Below are 23,779 nucleotides of genomic sequence, written 5' to 3' on the forward strand. Positions count from 1 at the left end.
TAATCCAAAATAGAAAAAATAGGACTTTCTGAGAAATCTCTTGTAAAATCTGGGATCTGGGCCTATAGGAAGACATCCAGTGCATTTAGATACTAAGTGAATATTAACACAGAAATACACCTGAGTAGTAATTTCTGAAAAATTACATTACAGGCATACCACCAGTCTATTCAGCAATCAGAAATTAATGAATACCGAACACCATACTTTCTTTTGCTTACTGGATAATTTTTAACAGAGAACCACCCACACCACACCACACCCCCAGAAATACTATGCGAAATCCTACTTTTTTTTTTTGCCAAAATACACAATTATACAGTGTCCTAGAAACAAATCTACACTGAGAGCCTCCGAAGCTGTCAGTAGGGCAACAGAAGCAGAGCCCTGTCACAAAAGGGGAAAATACTGAATCATCCTAGAAAACTCTGAGATTGTTTGTGCTGGCAGCCAGTCCTGGATTGCGCAAGGGAGCTTGAAAATACAGGAATGCATGGCAAGCTCCTGCAGCAGGACTGATTCCCAGGACCCGCCAAAACACTAAAAAGCCCGCCCAGCTCTCCTTCTCTTCCACTCATACCCTCTCTAGCCCTGAGCCCCCACTGCAGGGTGACAGCCCCGGTCTCCTCATCCTGCAGTCACCATCTATGCCAAGGGCAAGTACATCCAGAGCCACTCACTCCTAAATGCACACACCCTACTCCATGTTTTCCTGCATGAAGGCAAGCAGCCCTAATCCACCCAGCTGTCCCAGCCCAACAAAATACCAGTGGGATGCTGGCGCTTGCCTGAGGCTCTGTGCTCTTGTCCTGAGGCTCTACCCCTTCTCACAGTTTGTAAAGGCCATTTTAGTACTGAGTGAGGTCTATTTTTTATTCAAAGCATACAACAGTGACAGTGACAGTCAAGAGCTTCTGTCTGGCACTTTGCCCTTTCATACCTCTGTCCCTTTGTCCCCTGCTTTGGGCAGCAGCATGAATGTTTCACTAAGTTTATTTGGAGCTCTGCCCTGTTTGTGAGACAGCACAAGAAGGAAAAAAAGTTCATGCAACAAAGTGGGCATGCGTGCTGGATGCATTTTTCGGTATATTTTTCCTTCTGCAGACTTTGATCAGCTAGTTTTAAATTATATTATGCAGCGTAAATAGTTATATTCACGGTTTCTTTCCCATTTTGCTTTCACTATGTGCAGCTTCCCCCAAAGCCACTCCTATCTACAAAAACTGTAAACAAAGCACACACAATATAGGACAGTGTCCAGTAACACTGTAGACAAATGCCTGACTACTATGAACAGGTATTTAATCTGGTGACTACTTCATATACACATTGTTGCATGAACTGTACCCAGCAGCTGAGGCAGAGGTGACAAATGAAGCTGAGGTAAATTCCCAAGGAATGTCCTTACGTGTTGGGTTTGGTTTTTTTTAACAGAGAGATTTTATAAAAAAGTAAATACAAGTTTTCTATGTAAAGATTCAGCCATAACAATCACCAATAAATGTACAGTGGCTCAGCAGCACTCCCCATGACTAAGCATACAACACAGTTTACATTAAGTGCAGGAAATACTGATGTGAACTATTTTCACAGTGAACTGTGAAAATTAAGACTTTCTCATGGACCAGCTGATCAATTACAGGTACAACAGTTGTAATGAGACCAGAAGTCTTGTTTTCACTATCATAACTTTGACACAAGGAAAGAAGTTCAGCAGATGCTTGAGGCTCAACCTCTCCAACCCACTGTGGCATTTTGCAATTCACATGAAATCGGATGAACAAACAGACCAACTACATTGATGATGAATTTCATTTTGCATGTTATAAATTTTTGAACCTCATCAAAATAATTAAACAACAAATCTTAATTCAGATCCTCTGAGTGCTGAATAGGATGGAATCAGCATAATCAAATTTGGCCAAATTCCAATATGGTTAATTATATTTTGCATATGTAAAATTTCTTTTCACCTAAATTGGAAAGAGCTATTTTTACTCACTTCTAGTACCCAGATGGTTGTCTAATATTGCTGGTACTACTCTAGTGGCTTTTCTGCATCCTAATCCCTAATGCAAAGATGCATTTCAGCCTACTGTTAAATAGTCTTTTACTTATCCATGAACTCACCTGCCCATGCAGTAAAGTGAATTTCTTTCCCCCTGTTTTTAAACTCAGCTAAAAGCCTTCAATAATTAGAAGCATGCCAAGTAAAGCAAAGCAAAATTATTACATCAGAATTTACATCACTTATTTTTCCAAAAGGAAAGTATTACCTTTCCCAGTGGCTACACACATTGGGATCTTCCAGATTCAAAGACACAGTTGAACCCATCCAGTGGTACAGGAGTATGACAGGGAAGCCAAAAAGGGAGTTGAAATGAAGAACCATCTTTCCAAAGAGATGACTGTGAGGAAAAAAACAGAAATAGTACATTAGTAATACCATAGAGAATATAAGTAGCTAATAATCAATCCAAAGCAAGGGGTACTTCAAGGAACACACACTGCTTGCCCAGCAGCAGCAACAGCATGCCCGTTTTGGAAGAAGAGCCCAAATGGAGTCACTTCCCATGAGGTCAGCTGGTAGATAAACTGCACCTCAGAGGTCCTGCTGTCCCCTCCAGCTGCAGCCACCCAGGCTGGGTGTGCTCAGCCAGGCTCTGCCCACTCTTGAGAGCCAGAGCTGAGGTCTGGAATAAAGGCTGGTACTTGCTCAAGACCACAAGAGTGGAGAGACTCAGCTGTGACACAGCACCAGGAGCCCTGCACGTCCCTCATTCACAGCAAGGGTTTGTGCCTCCCCACATGCTCCCCATGGCCAGCACAGCCTCACACGTTACCCTGCAGTGTCACTGCTCTTTAAACTTGAATCCCCAAAATTTAATTCCCCTTCCTCAGCTGGCTGTACAGTTTCCAAACAGAATAAACATTCGTTAAAAAAAGCTGTTTTAGTAACATGAAGGTCTGAAAAGATTATCCTAACACTTCTACTAAGCAAATTATTTTAATTTGCATGCTGAAACACTCTTAATCCAACTGGCCATTAATCCAAAATGCCAGAATGAACTCTATTAACATGTAATTTATTTGTAATGACTTAAGCTACATTTCTGTTTCAGTGAACATTTGACCTTATTTCCTCACTTACACATTGATTCTAACATTATGTGGCTACAGAGATAACAAAAAAAATTAGACCCTTGAGACTAATCTGTAGTATAATAAAAAACAATTTCTAATAAATATGTTTGATTTAATAAAAATATTTTTAACACACTAAATTAATCCAGAAATAGCAATTTCTTACTTTAAATATTATGGAAAAGAATAAAGCAAATTACATCAATCACTTTACTATATGAGAAAGAAGACCACAGGACCATGGGGGAAAAAAAAAAGACAAAATAGTCTTACTTAACTCTTACTTCAGAAGTCAACATAAAAAAGCTCACAACAAGAAACTATTCTATTTAAGGTATCTGAGGATACAGAGATGATCCTATTTTGCTGAATTGTTCTTGAAAAATCAGGCTGCTGAAAGGTGTTTCTTGGTCTGTAACTATTTCTCTGCATGCAGCAAAGCAGTCAATGTGCACTTATTTCAACAGCAGCTGTATTTTCACCTAATAATTGCAGTGAAGTTGTGATTTCATTGAAAATATTCACTCTGATTAAGCAGACTGTAAATGGTATTTCCCTTTTTTCTTTCTTTTATTCTCAACTTCAGTAACTTTCCTTTTGCAGGATACATTTAACAAAATTTAAGATTAAAAAAAAAATTTGCATGAACCCCCTAGAGTAAAACTTGATTGCATTCCAGATCTTTCACTTAATTATTAAGGAAAATCAAAACAAAAAATCAGTACAGCTGATTAGCATTGCTGAAGTGTTGATATTAGCAATAAAAGATGCAGATGACTCATTTAACTCTTGCTGCCTACAGTTTGCACCAAGAACAACTGTTCAGAGATTCACTTTTCATACCATATATTGCTCAAATTATTTCACCCAATAACACGAGAGTATTTTCATTCTCTACATGTACACAGAACCTGTAGTTTAAGTACTGAAAATGCTCACTTTGAGGAATGCCTTCCCTCTGCAAATTAGTACATACACGAGACAGAAAAAAAACCCAACAAACTTAAGATAATCCTTGGTGTGTCACCACCAGGACTTCCCTTCACAACAGAACACTAAAATCTTATTGCTTGTTAGTTTTTTCTACAGCATTTGAGGCAAAATCACAGTGACAAAGATGTATTCCTCTTTCAGGCAGGAACTTAAAGGCAGCACCAGTGTCTGTTCAGGTCACACTTCTCTGTTTCCCTCAATTTTAATCCATGCCAATGATTTAGAAATTTTAAGAGGAAAGCAGTGCAGCTGCATGAAACAACTATAGAGTACTTCCCTTAGTCTCTGTAAGCTAATTAAGGAAATTTAACTAGTAATATATTTATTTTATAAAAATCAGTTAATCAATAACAGTCATTTAAAAAAATAAACCTGATCACCCCAAGGTTTATTATAATTACTAACAAGCTCATCTTAAAATGGTGTAAAAAGTGTACAAAATATATTCCCATAAATTATAGGTACTCCCCCAAAATACATTTAAACTCGAGCAACTACACAAATTGCATTTGTCTCACTAGTAAGCTGATGAAAAATCCTGTGCACTATATAAACACAGTTAACCATTAATAACCAATATCTGAGATTTTTAGACACTTTCTCTGCCACTACTAACTATGTCTACAGTTTTTATTTGGTTTGGGTTTTTTTTTTTTTCCCATGAAGAGTGCAGGATCAAAACCAGAGAAAGAACAGATAACTAAAGAAAAGAGGCAAAAAAATGCTTCTTCTTTATGAGGTGAAAATGAAGACTGCTTACAAATTAATCTCTCCCCTCACCCAGAGCAGAGCCACAGGCAAAGCTGAGGGCACACATCTCTCCCTCATATTTCTTGTAATAAAAGGAAAATAAATACAGGTAGAGCTGGGGCAAGGGGCAGGGAAAGGTATGATGGACACTGTAAAAGAAGTGAAGGTTGCTCAAGGCTGCAAACAGACATTTTTTAGTCAGCAAAATCAAGTGCTGCCAGAGAATTAACCAGGATTAGAACTGAATGAGCAACAGAGAATGGGACGACACAGTTGCTAACACGACATAATGGTCCCAAGACCAAGGGAACTGCTGATGCAGCTTTCCCATTACTGTTGCAAAAGCATTTTTACCATTGAAACATGAAAAATGAAGCAGGAACGGGCCATTTAGTTAGAAGACAAACTCCAGAGTAATGAGAGCCTTTCGTACTCTGTCATGGCATCTCAAAGGTTTTAGAGCACTCAGTCCTGCCTTTCTGCAGTGATAGGGCACAAGGACTTCAAAATGTTTTCTGAGCTGCAAATCCATGGGCTATTCTTAATTGTACTGACATGGCATCAACCTACATGTACAGCAAGTGCTACTTTAAAAAAAAATCTTCTCTCTGTCCATCATAGTTTTCTTCAAATTTCAGACTGAATTGTAAACCACACAGTCATCTGCACAGAGCCCCTTGGAGGTGTCCTTGCCCTCACTCTCTCCAGATCACCCCACACAGACTTGGTGACTAGAAGTGGAAATTACAGCTCCATGTGAGATAAAAGAGTTTTTCTAACCATTTTTGGGTGAAGAATTGTTTGGTCTTTCACTTCCTACAGAGTCTTTTCCATAACACTCTTCACTCCTGAGGCTCAACTCCTCTACCAGGGACACAATTTGCTTATAAAAACATCTCTCTCAAGACTGATGTCAGGCAGAGCAAAATTTGAATCTGACCTAATCTTGTCAATTATGATTAATCCCATGTTAGCTTCTGTGAAAAAAAATAAAAACCCACAACTGATTGCTTTTATCGATTACATTAGAGAATTAATGGATGAAGAGCAGAAGGCGTTTTCCCTTTGGAAATCAGTAAATCAGTTTGACACCTTGTCACATAAAATCTCATTCATAAAGCAGATACAAAATAACCTGAATTAGGAGCGTTATCACACAGACCGGAGGCTGTCTGAAGATGTAGAGTCACAGCAAATGGAAACTGACTGGTCTTTTCCCAAATCCTAAAAACATACCACTCCAAAGGCAGCATTGATTGTCACTGTCACGGGGAGCTCAGGACAGACCAAGCTGGCAGGCCTGAGACTCTGCCTGACAGAAAATGTGTGGGATCTGCACAGCCAGCATGGGAGTTTGCTAAAGGATAACCCAATAGTGCCCTAAACTGAAGGGCCCTAAACTTTCACATCCTCCATGGTCAGATGATAGCAGCCCTTCTTGATGCAGCTTAATAAGATCTGACAATCTTCACCTGTGATGCTTTACTTTCAAATCTCACTGTGAAACAGACTGACACATTTGGACAGTCCAAAGGTGTTGAAGATGGGCTAAGCACGTGATGGGGAAAAAGCAACTCATTTAGACTGGCGTCTGAAGAACAACCAAATCAAAAGCTGAGTGTGCTGGAACAAGTCTCCTTGATGGAGCTAGATATGCTGCTACTTTTTTCACATTACATTGCTAAGAAAAATAAATCAGTAATCAATGATCATTTTTCTTTGTTTATTAGATGACATAATTTTTATTTTTCAGTCTCCCTTTAATTATCAGAGGCTTCTAAGAAAATTAGGTTTATGTAATCACAGTGTTTGTCTGTGTGTTCTGGCCTCATGCCCAATAACTTGTAAATTTATTGGTCACTTAAAACAAGAGAGAGGAAGAAGTCTTGAATTGTGGAGCTCCAGAGAATCCAGTGATAATGTGCAAGTCTGGAGGAGATCAGACTTTATTTGCCCCTAAGTGATGGAATTACCAGTTTTGAAAGCTACAGCATCACAATCTTTTCAGTAATGCTATAATTTCACAGTCTGCATCTCTCTACAATTCCTACTAAGTATAAATACAATAATACATTACTTGATTTAAAAATAACAAAAAGCAGCCTTCAAACTATATTAAAACTGTAATCTGGAGTACATTTTGAAGTTAAACTGTATTTTTTTGATTTTTTTTTCTACTTAAACACAAACATTTCCTGGTGTAAACCTGGAGAAGCTGAGAGCTGTCACAACGCACATTGTTTTGTAAGCATCAAACAACCTCTTGCATTGTAATTACAAGCACAGAATGAAAAATGGTAACTGCAAACATGGGAGGAAACAGGAAACTTTACCACCCAGCAAATATGTGGATTTGCACTAGTAATGCCACACGGTTCCAGATGAAACAGGCGGCTGGATAGCATGGATCATGCTGCAGCACAGACCCGAAAGTATGGGAATATTGCAACAAGGTCCTCAAGGACTCTGTCCTTCCCTGCAGAACACTCAGCAGTATCTTTTACAAGACCAGTTTTACTGCATCAGATCATGAGAGTTTCCTCTACGAATTGTCCTCTAGAAAAGCAAGATTGTCTTTGGCCTGCTGACTTCACTTACTGCCATTCAGTGAGAGCTTCTGAAGCTGCTAAACTGGCAGGGACCATACATCCACTTATCAGTCCTCTTCTCCCTCAAATTAGCAGGAAAAGGTCAGGAAAAGACAGTTCAGTGCAAGTCAAATCTGCACAAGGCAAGAAGGCCTTGTGCAGATTTGGGTAAAGACAAATGCCAGCATGCCAAAATACTTTGCAGATGGACTCATTATTATTCCTCAGAGGAAGGCTGCCAAACATCACAAACATGGGGTCACTTCACTGTAGCTGTCATTGTCTGATAAATTAGGGCCCTTTCACTTGAAAGTATTTCCTTTTTTTTCAGGCAGATAGCAAGTACAGGTGTTGAACCATTAAGGCTACCTATAGCCCATGGTATTGTATATTTAAAGATTATTTCCACAGGGAGACAGCAGGATGAGCTGTTAACAAAAATCTTTTGGCTAAATATGCTGCCTTCCCCCCACCCCCCCCCAGATGAAAATTTACCAAATAAAGACAGTTAAAACTGTGTAGAATCCAAACCAAAGTTTCTGAAAAGCACACTTTGAGAGGATGAAACAGAACCTTGAACATAAATCCTGATTTGCTTGTTTGACATAAGACATTTCAGGTGAAACACAAAAAACTGTGTCAGGTCCATACACAGATGGCACCTCTCAGCCCTAGGCATCTTTCCCAGGGTGGATGTTGGGAGTTAACAGTAAGTTCTTAGCAGAAAAGGCAAATAACATGTAATTTAATAGAGTCTATACAGTATAGGCTTGAGACAAAAATCATATCCTCCTTCGCTTCCCCCCCTTCTTTTTTTAAAATTAATATAATTAAAAATATTTTTCAAATAATGTATTCCTTACTGAAACATCTCTTTATATTAACCCCAAGTCTATTTTAATAGTACAGGTGAAGCTTATAAGAAAAAATGGCTAAATGCACATGTTTAAAGAGAATTATTTTTGAAATAACGTATTACTAGCTTTATTACAGAGTTAAACGACAAAGATATTTGTATCAAACTTTTGTCATAGTCCCTAAGCCACATAGCATATAGATCTCTGACACTTAGTTTTCAGGTTTTTTTTCTAATAGGAATCATAAGAAAAGGACATTGCACTCATGGATGTAACTGTGAAAACTTTGAGGTTGCTGACAAGTTGCCTGGGACAATCCTGTGGTTGCCTAAATATACCAATGCCCTGGTTCCACTGCTGTGGAAATTATCATTCATGGTTTTACCCTCTCTTGAACAAAGTTTCTGTGACCCCTCTTTTCCTATTACCAGCCTTCCAGACACCATGTCACTTCCAGTTTATTGCCAGGATATAAAAGAGCACTGTCAGAGGACTCAGATAATTACTTTAGTTTCCTATGCAATTTAGCATAAATTTCAAATGTGCCCACCTTCCTTTAAAAGTCTTCTGCTTTTCAGCCCTCTTCAAAGACAGCCTCTGTTTCCTTCTCTCCCCCATCACATGCACTTTCTCTTTTTCCACATACATTTTCACCATACATTAGATTCTTCCCTTTCCTAGACACAGCCTCTGTTATTACTGGCGAAATTCTTCAGACTGCAGCACCCTGCACTTGTCACAGCCTTTCTCTGGACCCTTTCATTATGAAAATCAGACATATGAACTCCTGCATTTGTTTAAAACTTCTAGCTGCTAACAAGACAGTAAAAATTGTGAAAAAAATTGCTGGCAACTCTGCTTCAGTACCTTTGTCCTTGTAAATCATCTAGTGAAATGCCATTTTGCATGCAACACCCAGCAGAGAATAAAATTGTCTTTCCAGCTAGCTCCTGTTTTCATGATTTACACCAAGCATTACACATCTGTAAATCTTTATCACATATTAAAAACTTCACATTTCAAATGATCTGCTTAAAAAAAACAAAATTAATTAATTCTGATGCCATTTCCCCTTAACAGCTTCTGAAACATTTCAATGCATTACGGATCAGTTTTTCCACCTCCAGCAATGAAAGCATCTGTGATTCACTGCACAAAGCCTCACATGCCACCACCATCCTACAAAGAAAATTCAAAACATTTTAGCAGAAGAATGGGGAATGCAAAAGTATTTCCTTTGACAGTTTGTTCACTCAGTTCCATCTTTTATTTTGGTGATTTGCAGAGGTTGGAATGGATGTAGGACTCCTGCACTCAAAGGGGAAAATGGAAGAACATAATTCAAAACCAAAAGTGACTGGTTAATTCTATTTTTTTTAACAAACCCACAATTAAAGGGATAAATCCAATCTTTAAGTCTTGAAGAACTTCTTCCTTGAAGAACTTTCACAAGGATTACAAAACAACCTCAAGAGGCCTATGGAGTGAGCAACATGCAAAATATGTGGTTTTCATGGTAAACTGGCTTAAACACATTACATACTCCATAAACATTAATACAAATTTAAAACCATGTTTGCAGTTGTGGAATTCCAGTATTTAGTACTAGTACTAAGTACTCTAGTACTCCCTATCTGCCAGCAGAAGAAAAAATAAAAATTCCTGGGGAGAAATTCAACTTTGCCAGATGCCAGTGGTGTCTGCAAGTTTTCTGCACACCGAGGATATAAAAACATGGAGGTGAATGTACACAGTCACAAACTGGTTCAATACATCCCTAGAGTATCAGTTGCAGCTGTAGGACAAGATGCTGTGCTTCAGTGAATAAATAAAACCTCCAAGAAATAAAACTGCTACCAACACTTGTGGCAGGCAGTAAAAAAGCAGATTCTTTCTAAGAATGACCAAGTAAACAACTTTGTAATTTTATGGTTTTTATACTAACAGAGTAATTTCATATCAAAGCTTCCTGTTCTGATTTATATCAGCATCAGTCTTCTCTAACCATAAATTTTAGAGCACCTCAAATCATTAAATTCTTTAATTAACTTTGTCTAATGACAAATCAAAGGCCTTTTTAAAAAGAGTGCCCAATACATCAGTAGAAGAAATTAAATGGCAAATGCCTTAGAAGCTTCAACAACCAGAAGACAACTTTTTAAGGTTGCAATTAATACTATTGATCAAGAAAATTTCTCTTACTTTAATATGTTAATTTACCTGGGTTACAGATTATCTGAAACCTTTTTAAATGCCTGCTGCTGATTTCAGTTAAGGGTAGTGTAATTTGAACCCAGAAGAACCAAGACCATGTTTTTATCAACTTGAACATAAGGCCCTAAATCCCACAAAATATTATCCTTAAGGACACATGTTGACTTCCTTAAGATTGTACCTCTGCAGTGTGCAAAAGGACAGCAGTAGCACAAGCACATATTTGTCACACAAAAATGTCTGCTCGTATCATTGTCTGACAAAGCACCTTTCGTAACAAGGCCCCCTATTCAGAGATCTAATTTTTGCAGACATTTGTATGCCAAATTAAAAAAAAAAAAACCCAAGTCTATGATGCTGGGTTTAATGAGGTACTCTGTTATTCTCTGTAATAAAAATTAAACAAGAGAGACAGAATTCTTCAGCTTAATTACCACATCTGTTATTAGGCACTTTACTTTGATTGACTGGAGTGCATGTGTCAGAGACTGTGCCAGAAAACAGGCAAACTTTGTAAAGTAGACTTATAACTTATAGCCCAACTGGCACTAGCAGCATCTCTGTTACAGCTTCTGCTGCCTCTCAGTTAAAACTACAGGAACGTTGGCCTTGGTTCAGTCATTCATTAAAAATTAAAGTCAGCATTGCAAATTCTGCCTGCTTTTTTCTTTTTTTTTTTTTTTTTTTTTTTTCCTTAAAAGCAAATTAAAAGCAGTCCCTGTTTTCAGAAGGAAGAGCAGTGGTTACCTGAATGCGTGAATATGTCATCTCTCATTAACGGATGAGAGCAACCCAGAATTTGGAAATTGCACCACATGAAATTTCACATTCAGTCGTGCATCTCCTGCCTTATTTTGCCAGCAGATGAGCAAAGGGCTGAGGGGACAGTGACAAACAGCACAGCATTTGCAGAGGGACTGGACAATCACAGTGAGAGACCTCCAGGGAAGAGCAAAAATGGAATGGACACTCTCCTCTGATCTGCATGGAAATAAAAATGGAACTCTCCTCTGATCTGCATGGGATGAAACCTGAGCTCAGGAACTGCCTTTCTCTGAAATCAGATCATGACACCTGGTGAAAATCCCAGCTATCTTGAGCTGGCCAATAACTGGTTTTATGACCAGCTGATTTTCTTTTGGCTCTAGAACCCAAACTCTTAGCATCTACTGTCCTGACATAGCAAAATGACACTTTCTTCCTCAGCTAACTTATTTTTTTCCAATTTCACACAGGCTTTCTACCAAGAGGGCAGAAATGTATGTTGCTATTGTGAGCATGAAGACAGACAGGCCAGCTGCAGTATTGCTGAAAACTACTTTTCATCCACTTCAGCCAGTAAGGAGCAGGGCATTATTTGACCTTCCTTACCAATTTTCTCTGCTGCTCCAGAGAGCGCAAAGAACGGTAAAAGTATGCATGGAAGAGCAGCAAAAACTGCACCAATACCCATTGCATCCACTCCTGAAAGGCAGAAGGATGCTTCTGCGCTGGAAGCTGAAGCAAAGCTGCCCACCATGGGATGACAAGCAATGGGCACTCAGCCTGACCCAATCTGTCAGCTGCCCACTGAACTAATCCATGTATAAATCTTTCTTCTCTCTGGAGGGCAGATTGGGACACTCTGATTCTTCCCCTCCAGGAGAGAAGTGACTGCTTTTTGGAAGGAGTCTGCCCCAATGGGTGAGACGAGCCAGGGCAGATGCTCTTTGTCACTGAAGGTTTTTGTTGTGCTTTTAGGAGTTCAAGGCTGCTCTATGCTACATAGGGGTCCAGAAAGTTTCCACATGGCACTCTACTTTGAGATCTCTTTTCTTTTCCAAATATCTGTCTTCCCTCAACCTAGTGAATACAGCAAAAGACAGCACTCAAACACATTTATTTTAGACACATATTATGCAATAATCTCACATACAGTATTTTAACTGACATGATTCCCTACAAGATCTACAATGTTTCTTCTAACACTGCAAGGCCTTTCATTCTCGAGGCTACTCTTAATAACCACACTGTACATGGAAAGTATTTGGCTCCAGTCTGTCTAAGTGTTTAATCTTGTTTCACGAAACAAGTCAACAGCACAGCTGAAAACAGAATTTAGGTCTGCTAGTCTCCATTTTCAACCCATGCCTCGGACCTATGCTTCCAGTTTGATATTCTGCCACAATGGCAATGTCCTGAGCATTGTGTTTATGGTACGAACTGGCTGTAGCAAATCATGAAATACAGACTTCTGGGTCCTAAACATTTACAATGGAACACCACACCCAATGTCACAACTGAGAGAATTTTTTTTTACAGGTTTGGGTCACCTCTGAAGAAGCCAATAATACCCTCTTGTCAGTCTGGTCTTTTGCTTGTTTTTCCCACTGGTGTTCTTGTTGGAAACCGCAGTGAAGAAAAAACACACACATACACCTAAGAGAAAATATCAGTGTACTAAAGCTTTGCTATTTCCCTGACGATAGGCCATGCAACAGAAAGCAGGGTAATTTTCAAAAGTCTATTGAGAAACTCCCACAAGAGAAGATAAAAGTTCTAAGTGTGTATCTGGAAGGCAGGCTCCAGAAATGTTACTCAGTGGCACTAGACATTTTTTTTAGTGACTGCAATGGATTTCTACTTAATTCCAAAAAAAACCCTTGTGCAGACCAAGAGGCAGCAGCAGCAACCTCAGGCTTTCTTTACAACTTGTCTCACTGCTAGATGAGTAAGGGTATTTACTCCCTGCATCCCGACATTACTTCAGCAAACAAGCCAAACAAAAATATCTTTTCTGAAGTCATTACACTGTCAAAATATGCACAGAAAGTCTGGCAATCTGCAAAAGCACAAAAAAAAAATCTTCTCCTGCATATTAGTGGTGCAGACCAGAACCCCAAACCACTGCATCTTTTGAGGTTCACTTACCATGAATGCATATCCTGGCCGTCATTATTCATACATAATGCAAATTGGCATGAACTAGTGTTCAGCAAGAAAGAATGGAGCATTTCTAAAAAGTGCATTAAAGTTGCAGAAGAACAATATTGTTCCAGAGATGAGATTAAGTCTCACAGCTCTCTGAAATGGGTTATGGAGATTGAAAAATCTACTGACAAGCAGTGGGGATACTTAAAACAAGGAAGCTTCTCTCTTGCTGTGTTTTTGTTTTACTCTTTCAACAACTATTCACCCAATCTTCTTATTCAATAATTAAAAATGCAATCTTTTCTGGATTCAGAGTTTAAACAAGTTCCCGGAAGTAGTGATTTTTTTTTTCCCCAGGACCATCTTCTCTTTTAAAGTGATGGAGGCCTGTGCATACCTGCACAGCAGAACCTGCAATGCCTTTAATCTAAACCAACCCCACAGCACAAAGAGAACTGTATGCACTCTCAGCAGCGTCCATCGCAGTGTTGGCAGTTCCACTTTTGTCTAAAAGAAAATTTAATTATCTATTAAAAGAGGTCAGTTGTTCTGGCTTTGGTGAGGGCAGCTTTGGTATATTAGGATGACACAGATGTGTGTCTTCACAGATCCTAAAATGCACAAACAATGGGTCTGGCATCATGAACTTCGCCTCAGTTACTCTGATTTCACTTGAGTCACTCCTGGTTTACACAATGCAAGTAAGAAAACTGGACTCTCAGCCTCTGTACAGTTATGCCTTTTATTTTAAAATAAATTAATCTACCTAAAACAGATTTATTAAAAAAAAAAAAAAAACCAGAAATTACATTCTTTGCATACTGATAAAACCTTCAGAAACAGTTGTTATCTGCAATATCAATCAGGGGGTGGGGGGGAGAGAAGACTAATTTAAAAAAAAAAAAATTAAAAGATCAAGTTACTCTTCTCTTCCAAACAAGCCTGGCCACAGCTGTACATCAGCTTCTGAGCAACTGCTCTACAAACACACAACAGGGCTTCTGTCTTCCCACAGGGTTTGCTTGGGTCACCCGCATGTGGCGCGGATTAAAAAGGCAGGAAAGCTCCATTACGGAGTGAGCAGAGCCACAAGTTAAACTGGGGAACTGCTGGTAAATATCCTGTCCAGTGCTCCATCCCGAGGGGGCTCCCCCAGATCCGGAGGAGCCCACACACAGCTCTGGAAAAAGGAGCCTAAATCATCCTTCTGCTTTCATACTTTCACTGTCTAAGCAGGAAGAAGTTGGGAGGGAAGGACACCAGAGAGTTAAGTGGGGTTTTCAAAGGCAAAAAGAGAATATGAAAGAGGCAGCCTCTGATTTTTGGTGGTGACAGAGTGATGGATTCAGGCAGCCTGTGCAGATTGTGAAATTTTTCTTATGGTAGGAAAATAGTAAAAAGGAAAAGTGACATACAGCAGTAGTCAGGGAATAAGGCTAAACCTCTTTGCAAGGTGATGATCACTGCTAATTCTGGTCATCATCAAGTGCCAGCTCCCATGTGATGGATGTGCTGGAGAAGTCAACCCACCCCTCAAGGTTACAAAGGCAAACCAGTTGTTTTTAAACAAATACCTTTCTAATTGACAAGCTCTCCACTCCAGCTGCTGTATCCTATTTACTCAGTAGATTTCCAGCCCTGCTGCCTTTGGGACCAAGACTGCCACAGCTCGCAACTTGTCAGGGACATTTCTTCATGTATCAAGTGCTCTTGAACCCTTTGAAGAGGGTTTATAAAACACCAAACAGATGCTTCCCACAAACACACATAGCCATTATTTGTGCTTAAGTTCCAGTGATCGTGAGAAATGTGTATTGACAGACCAATGTGGTCCAAAAATTTCGTAAACACTTTAGAGGAAATTAAAATTCACGCTCAAAAGCATTCAGAAGGAAGCAATGGAGCAAAGAAGCAAAGGAAGTGGAAGATCCTGTTGGCCTGTTGGCATACTCCATCTTATTCCCACCATGTCTGCTCCCAATGCTATGTTACATGTTTTTTGCTGATTCCTGACAGCAGCTTCCAAAAAAACATAAACAAACCAATTATGTCATTTTATACTTAAAACTTAACCAGGCTTCGGCATGCATACACACAGAGACACATGTCTTTTTTTTTTTTTTTTTTTTTTTTTTTTTTTTTTTTTTTAACATGCAAGTGTTTCCAGTGTGTTTCTCAGGGTGATCAAGCTTGGTCTGACTATTGGCTTTTGGAGGATCTGATGCCAGTCAGCCGTGCATAATGGCCTCTTTGTCTCACTGTCACATGAGCAGCATTGTGTTACAATCATTGTCACTCTGGGCTCAAACTGCAAGGCATGCTTTCACACAAAACACTCACTTTGGGGGCTCCTTTTGGCAGAGCCCTGTGATCGAAACTCTTTTGCTGCTCTTTAGTTAATCAGCCCAGCAACACTGAAACTTTAAAAGTCAGGATTCAAAAGCTCTCAGCCAAATCAACCGATTATGAAGTTTCTCTATGGGCCACATGAAGAGTGGGGCAAGTAAGGTAACATCACCATCATTTATTTACATCACTTTAAATCATTTTTCCTAAGCCCTATGACAGCAGAGAATTGTGCTCCAAATAATAAGTGGGGGACGGGGAAAAAAATCACAAGTCCAAGTTATCTCTACCTTGAATATTTTTGTCCTTTACTTTAGAAAAATATCTGCAAGATAAAATCAAAACATTTCCATAGTACAAAGACAAGTAACTTGCCAGGTGACAATATTATTTTACTACTTTCTCTGTAAATCTTTTAAATTCACCAAGAACACCCAACCCTTCCCCCGACAAAAAAATATTCTGAAAAATAGATAGACAAGACTTCTGTATAGGAGAAACTTAAAAAGTTGCTTTAAACATGATGAACTCATTGAAACCCTGTACGGATGTCTCTGTTTTCATTAATGAAAAGAAGTCTCACAGGGCTGAGACCAAACCATACTAAGAAAAACATCCTCCTGCCCATACTGTCTCTTGAATAATTTTGTCCTGGAAACTTTTGTCTCATACACCTACTCTTGAAATACAGCACTACTCACTCTGAAGAGGACTTATAGGACCTACCCCTGAAGAAAGAGGCACTGTGCGGGAAGAATTCATGACCTAATTCCTGTGATGTACAGAAAACTTTGGGAAGCAGTGACTTCTTCCCAAAATAAATGGGGTTGTGCATAGAACAACAAACAACCAGTTCACATACCATCTTCTGTCCAGTTCATTTTTCTTTCCTTTGCAGTCCATCAAAGTAACAACTTCTGTGCCCTGGTTTGGTGTTCCACCTTGGTACTGCTCATAAATGTGCCAGGTGCCCTAAACACACATTACCCTCCTCTGGATCATTTTTCTTTATTAAGCAGCCTGAGCCAGCCTTCCTCCTTCTCTACACCCTCCACTGGTGCTTTGAGCAGACCCTTCCAGATGAGAACTGCCCCAGAGAAACACCACCATGATGGGACAGGGCCACCCTGTCTCTTGCCTGGACAATTCTACCCCTGCTGGTGTCCTCTAGTCCAGCGTAACAAATTCACCTTCTGCATCATCCTAAGGCCATGACTTCTCTGAGATGCGCCTTGCCTTTCATGGTCTCTTCCCATGCCCAGCATTCCCAGTACTTTACAAGATGCTGACCGTTTGTTTGGCAAAGCCTGGTTCCAGCCATCATTGGCAATATACTGGCATTGCAAAGAAATAGTTCTTCACTGTCTCCTACTTGAAGACTCTCATCTAAAATAGAGCTATTATTAATTCCTTTAAATGTATGAATTTCCATTGATTTTTGATGAAAAATAACACGACTTTAGCTTGACACCTGTCTTCATTATTTCATTGTCTCTCCTTATTTCCTCTTGCCTTTTGACTTGGGGTGTAGATTATAAAAGACAAGATAATTTTTTGCTATTGTTCTTGTGCTGCAGTGGTGGACACTAGAGTCACAGAAGCTGCAGCTCTTTGTGCCAGTGATCCTAAGTCTAAAATGACACACTTATACGAAGTCTTTATGTTTCTTTGAAAAAATAATTTTGCACATACTTGCACCTCTGTGTGTTCAATGAAAATGATCTGGTAGGCTGAGAAGGGTGTTTACAGCAACAGAAAAAATGATTAAATTTCTTTCCTGAGGTCACACAGCAAGTCAATGTCAAAGCTAAAATTATGTTTTCTGCTGTGTGTTTTCATTGCCTTGAACATCAAAAGAACTCAGAATTAGTATCTCACTGCTGACTATAGGCTAATTTCTCTGACAATCAGATACAAAACACTGATAAAACGGGAAGAGATGGCTGTCCACATTTTAATATAAACTTAATGTGTACATCCAAAAGCGTGAACCACAAATCCTTACACAGGCAAAACATCAATTATAGACCAGACAGTTTGCATGGGTTAATTAACATGAATGCTGACACAATCAATAAAGCTATTCCAGTAAAGCAAATCCCACCCCAGAGTATTTCTCCTAGTTTTCTGACAGATGGCTTTAGATGATACATACTCTTCAAATGTAAAAAACTTTTGGAATATCAAGACACAGATTTTTCTCACAGATGAAAAAATACTGCACTTATATCTAAGTTTATGCTATGCTGACTGGAGCATATGAAGTCAGTACTAATTACTGACAAACTAATCTGTCAGTATTAAAAATCAGGATCAAATTCCTCACAGTGAGTCGGTAACATAACTACTACATACTGAAATCTGATTCCACTGGCATCATTCATCAAGGAAGACACCACTTAACAGGAGTAAGGATGTAAGAACTTTGTCATTTCACTACACCATTCCTGTCCATGCCTAAAGAAACGCTACTCATCTACACTGTGTTCCATTAAAATTAATTTTTTAAAAAATAGGATCATATCCATCTTACAGTACTATCTACATAACTTTGGGGTTTTTAAACCAACATATCTTTGGTTACACTAAAACTCTGGCACATACACAAAGAATCTGGTTTTTACCTTCCTCAAAAGCCACCTGCTTTCCCTAACAAGAAATTAAAATGCCTAGACAAGAAAAAGCAACATAGAGAAACCATGCAAAACTCCTGCCAAGTAATCTGAATATAAATTCAAGGGATCCTTACCAGCTGCAGTTAAAAGCCCACTCCAAACTCCGCTAGATGTTAATCAAACTTAAGTATGGTAATGCACAGTTCCTGTGTTCTTCACATAGATGAATTAATTGCCTTTGTTAACTGCACTTGCTTCCTTGGGGGGGGTGCGTGTACCCGTACAGCTGAACAGCTGATTGTGGAAAACACGGTTATGCAAGTCACCAAAGGACTGTTCACTTGGTTAAACCCTTCTGCTCATCTCAGAACAGCTCATTTAACATTGTGACCCCTGGAGAGGTCCTCCAAGTGCCCCCTCCCACCCTACCAATCGCATTCAAAATGATGGCATTAGCTATCCGAGTTTTAAGTAGACATGTAAATGGTGAAATTTATATAGAAAGGGCTAAGGCATCTTCCCTAATGCAAGGGTAGTACAGTTTCTCTCTGTGGGGTCTCAAACCTGGCATGCACAGCCCTGCCCCTGGAGAACTGTGCCACCTCTGGACCATTTCACCACCTGATATACCAGAAAAGGAAGACTCTATTTCCAGGGAAATTAAGTAGATACAGCCAGCTGACTTCACACAGGTCACTGAGCTGCCTGCAGTTTAGAATTCTTTTTTTACTAGATATGGACTATAATCAGTGAGAAAGAACATAGCCTGTCCTGTGAACTGCTCTGTCAGAGACTTGGAACACTGCAGACTTAAAACCACACACTAAGGAACCAAGCAAAAAGCCATGGCGCCTCCAGTCATGCAACAGCATATTAACAGTCAATACTAATATGATGCCGCTGAATCACTCTCTGTGGGAGCAACACATGTTTAAATTTGATTGTATGACAAGGCCACATGGTTGGCTGTGTAAGAAAATTTAAATAAAGTTTATTACATAAGGTGCCATATATTGATGCTGTGCAGGTGCATGAGTTACATAGGCAAACAAGAAGAAACTTGTTCCTAAATTAGTTTGTGCAGCTTATTAAAAATCTGAAGCACACTTGCCCAGCTGTTTTATCTGATTTGAGATGGGAAATCAAACTAGACATGCTAATATTATTTAATTTGCAGGGCCAGTACCTAGCAAGCAATATTTGGCCTAAATAGTTATTTGGCTAAATTCTGTCTCCAGCTCAGATAGTCTCCAGCTCCAGTTGCACCCCCAGTCCCCTCCACTTCAAGAGGAACACACATGCCTAATTACATATGCTTTCCTCCAAGTATTGTGCTATTGGGCACAAATACCATTTAGGGATGTTGACAAGGCAACTGAAGCCAGCTTTCAGTTTCAGTCTCACATCAGACATGCTGCTCAATCAAAGAATCTAAGACTTTTCAGCAAAGGTCTACAGATTATCTGCTGGGAAACAAATGCCACTCTCCAGACTTGTCTTTTTAGATTTTTTTTCCTTTGTTCTTCCAAGATACTGGATAAAAACATTTTTCCTATATAGAGTCATTATGTTAATCAGCTTTCTAAAACACTGCTGCCAGAGCTCAGTTACCAACTTGATAAAATAAGCTATGAAGCATCTTCTACACCAATGACACGTTCCAAGTGAGGTTTTAAACTCACTGTATCGTGAGAAGCTGGTACTTTGGAAAAACTTCAGAGCTGTACGTGATTCTAGGAAACGCATGTTCACTTTGACTACATTTCAGTACTTAATGACCCGCAGCAACATTTAAGTAATTAATAAGATTACCAAAAACTGTCCATTCCCAGCTCATTCGAGGAAAAGCAGCTGTGTATTTTTCGTAATTGATTTGTGCCTACATTTCCAGATTGAACCTAATCCTTGGCTGAAAGACAAAATAGGAAATGTTTACGTTACTGCTACTGTCGCCAAAAGAAAATCTGTGCAGGATACCATACAACTGAGAATTTTTCTAGGCAGCTTCTGCTGAGGGACATGGGCTGGAACGAAATCAAGGTATTAAACAGATGTGCATTTTCACGTGTGGGTCACGCTAATTTACATCTATACACAAGCATCCCTCTATTCCAGCGCGTACACTCGCTCCAGTCTCTGCTCAGGACTGCCTAAAGCCTTCCACGAAAACGAAGGACAACCTTTAAAAACAGGCACTTTGCGGAAAAATAAATAAATAAATAAAAGTGCTCCGAGGAGAACCTGAACCGACTCATCCGGGCTCGGGACCGCAGGAGCGCTCCCGCATCCCGCCCCACCATGCCGGTCGCCCCTCACGAAAGCGGGGACAAACACGCCTGGATGCTCTGCAAAGGCGGAGGCACCGCGGGCGGCTCCGCATCCCACCCGCTCCCCTGAGGATGCTTCTGCCGAGGGTAAAACCCCGCTACAGGAGCGATGCCGCCTCACCCCCGCTTCCTCCCCGAGGCTGCCACACTCGGCACCTGCGGGACGGGACGGGACGAGAACGGGACGGGACGGGACGGGACGGGACGGGACGAGTCCGGTCAGCGCCTCCTACCTGTCCCACGGGCGCCCTCCCCGTCCGACCGGCCGCCGGGAGCCGCCGCCGCCGGGACTTGAGCGAAGGGCGGTGTAAGCGGCGGGGCCGGCGGGGATCAGCCCCTCCTCCGCCTGCCCCGGACCGCCCCCGGGCAGCCCTCGGACATTTTTAACCACTTACCCGCATTCCCAACGCCAGTCTCGCTCGAGGCGCGGTGCTGAGTGTGGGGTGCTTTGTCTCAGTGCCGGACTCGCCGCATTTCAGTCACTTGCAGGCTAACTACAAGCTACATAGGGACCTCAGAGGTCATTTTATTCGGTCTAGTGAAGGATAGGTACCTACCCAGCAGATGAGCGAGGAGAGAAATCGTCTTTTCAAACGACTGAATGCTTAGGTCCCGCAATGAGGGGCTGATCCTCAGCCCCGTCAGGAGACGCATTTCTGCAGGAAAGGGAACGTCATGTGCTCCTCTCCAGAGCTGCTACGGAGAGGAAGGGCATGGTGACTTCTGCACTTAAATATATTCAAGTATATGAAGATTGTTACACCGCAAAAAGTGTTCCTTCTTTTTTTTCGGTTTATTTTTTCCATATTTGAACATAGTTTTGCAGAGGCGTTAATGGGGTCGCTGCTTGGCTCAGTCTTTGGCAGCGGCGGGCCTGTCCTGGAGCCGGCGCCATTGGCTCTGCGGGACAGGGAGGAACGTTCCAGCACCTTCCCAGAGAAGCTACATCCGTGGCCCCTCACGCTATTATACCCGGCCATGCCATCCCATACAGCTTTTCCCCCATGCCCATGAGGTGTGGGGGTGCTGAAGGTGGTGTCCCCAGGCGCTGTGGGGTTTCTGCGTGCCGGATTTGCCCCAGCCCGGGCTGTGGGGATGCCGAGTGCCCGCGCCTGTGTGTGCTGCCGCAGGTCTGTCAGTGTCCGCTGTGTGGGTACGTGGGTGCTGCTGCCGCTCACGGTCCCCGTCACCTCCAGGCTGGGTGGGTGCTGCCCGCAGCGGCACGGGGCAGGAGGAGAAGCAGCCGCGCTGCCGCCTGAGGAGGCACAGGCGGGAATCGGAGATGGCCCTTGAGCTCCAGGCGGGCCTGGACAAGGGGGACCCCGGCAGTGGGAGTCGGTCCCCATGGCGAGAGCTCACAGGGGGCTAGAGGTGCCTGACAGGAGCTGAGGCTATCCATGGCTGGTGCTGGCGGTGAGGTGCTGGATGGCCGTTCCTTCCTGGTGCCCAGGGTGTGCATCAAGGGGCTGAGCCTGCAGCAGCTTTTCGGAGCTTATCTGAGGCAGAATACGCTGATGTGGTGTCAAGGAAGATCATGGCAGCTACACCACAGAGATGTGGGGACACCAAGTGGCCAGAGGGACTGCATGGGTTTGGGATGGCTGTGGGGTTAAGTCCTGTGTTTGAGGAGATTACAGGGACACAGGGATGCTTAGGAAGGTGTTCTGAAACACGTTGTAGGTCCCATCCTGCTGTAAAGGGTCCCCAAGATTTCTTGGAAGGTTGGGGAGCTTTTGTGAGGCCAGGTGTCATTGGAGACCGTGACTTCCAGTACAGCCGGAAAGCCAATGGCCACAAGACTTGACCGCCGAGTCTGCATTTGCAGATTAAGTGGTGACTGCTGCATCCCCAGTGTCCCATTTCTGATGGATTTCTATATTGAGATAACTGACTTTTGTACAGCATTACTGTTCTAAATGAGACACCAAGTGACAATAAGTTACAAAGGTTTTATTGAGAACTAACAAAAAGTCCACAAAGCAAAAGGGACAGTGCTGGGATCGTGACTGACTACCAGAAGCTTGTGCAGAAAATGGCTGTTCACCTTTTATAACCCTGGTTTTGCATCAGCCTTTAAGGCTTTAATTAAATTACATTAGCTTGTATGGCAGTCAGAGTTGTTGGTGTGCCTCCCCCCCATCTGAAGGATCCTCCCTCCGCTTTGACGTCCTCCACCTCCATTTGCTGTGTCCACAGCCCCATTCTAACTGGCAGCTCTTCCATATTTGGGTATTCCCTTTTCTTAGTGCTCAGCAGGTGCATTTGGGGTTCATCCTCAGAGCAGTGCGTGAGACCAGCCTGGAGCAAAGCACTGAGCATCTTTTTGCTGCTTTTTTGCTGGCTTGGAGTTCTTTCTGGTTTGGGGATCTGTGTGTCAGTTCTTTCAGCCCACGGGACACTGTTGGATGTTAGAGATGGGTTTGTGTATGTTTATGAGTTTGGAGGTGACTGACAAGTTGTGGGTCTGCTGGCTGCTGCTACATTTGGGGAAGATGTTAAGAGTTTGTGGGTATTTCTGTGTGTGTCAGGTGTAAAGTGCGTCAAGTGGGGTCCTTGTGCCTCCTCTGTGGGACCAGCGGGGCCAGGCTGGGCTATGGGCACCTGCTGGGGCATCTATGGCTGCTTTGCTGTACCCTAAGCCAGCACGGCAGGGACAGAGTAGGGTCTTGGGGTGATCCTACATGGACACTTGCCTGGCCCTGCAGAGGGGCTCATGACTGTGGCACTTGGCTCTGTAATCTTCTGTGTGTCCCCAGAGGGTGTGTTGTGTCCCCACGGGGGGGAGAGATGGATGTGGATATTTGTGGGTGCACAGCCATGAAGAATGAGCCGTATGTCCACACCTTCTGCTTGTTGAGTTCTTGTGGTACTCCCTGAAGCTTTGTGTCGAGGACGAGCCAGGGGCACCAGGCGGGTTTGGGCTGTGCTATGGCAGTGCCCCATCCCTGCCCCAGTCTGGAGCCATGGGGTGGCCACACAGCCGCAACTGTGCTGCTGAGGGGCTGCTGTGGTGTCTCCAGTGCTGCTTTGTTTGC

The 23,779-nt window shown here is 41.7% G+C and overlaps 1 protein-coding gene across 1 annotated transcript in view; it reads right to left on the reverse strand.

Annotated features, from left to right (window-relative positions):
• The window catches only part of MEGF10 (multiple EGF like domains 10), an 85,163-nt gene extending 64,144 nt beyond the window's left edge, over window positions 1-21,019 (reverse strand). The window contains exons 1-2 of the mRNA XM_053932391.1: window positions 20,978-21,019; window positions 2,277-2,408 (exon numbers count right to left, since the gene is read on the reverse strand). Of these exons, the coding sequence (XP_053788366.1) occupies window positions 2,277-2,392 (116 nt within the window). The 5' untranslated portion in view covers window positions 2,393-2,408; window positions 20,978-21,019. The remainder of the gene's footprint in view (window positions 1-2,276; window positions 2,409-20,977) is intronic.
• Between the last annotated feature and the right edge of the window lie 2,760 nt (window positions 21,020-23,779).

The sequence above is a fragment of the Vidua chalybeata genome, chromosome Z (assembly GCF_026979565.1).
Source record: "Vidua chalybeata isolate OUT-0048 chromosome Z, bVidCha1 merged haplotype, whole genome shotgun sequence".
NCBI classification, from domain to species: domain Eukaryota; kingdom Metazoa; phylum Chordata; class Aves; order Passeriformes; family Viduidae; genus Vidua; species Vidua chalybeata.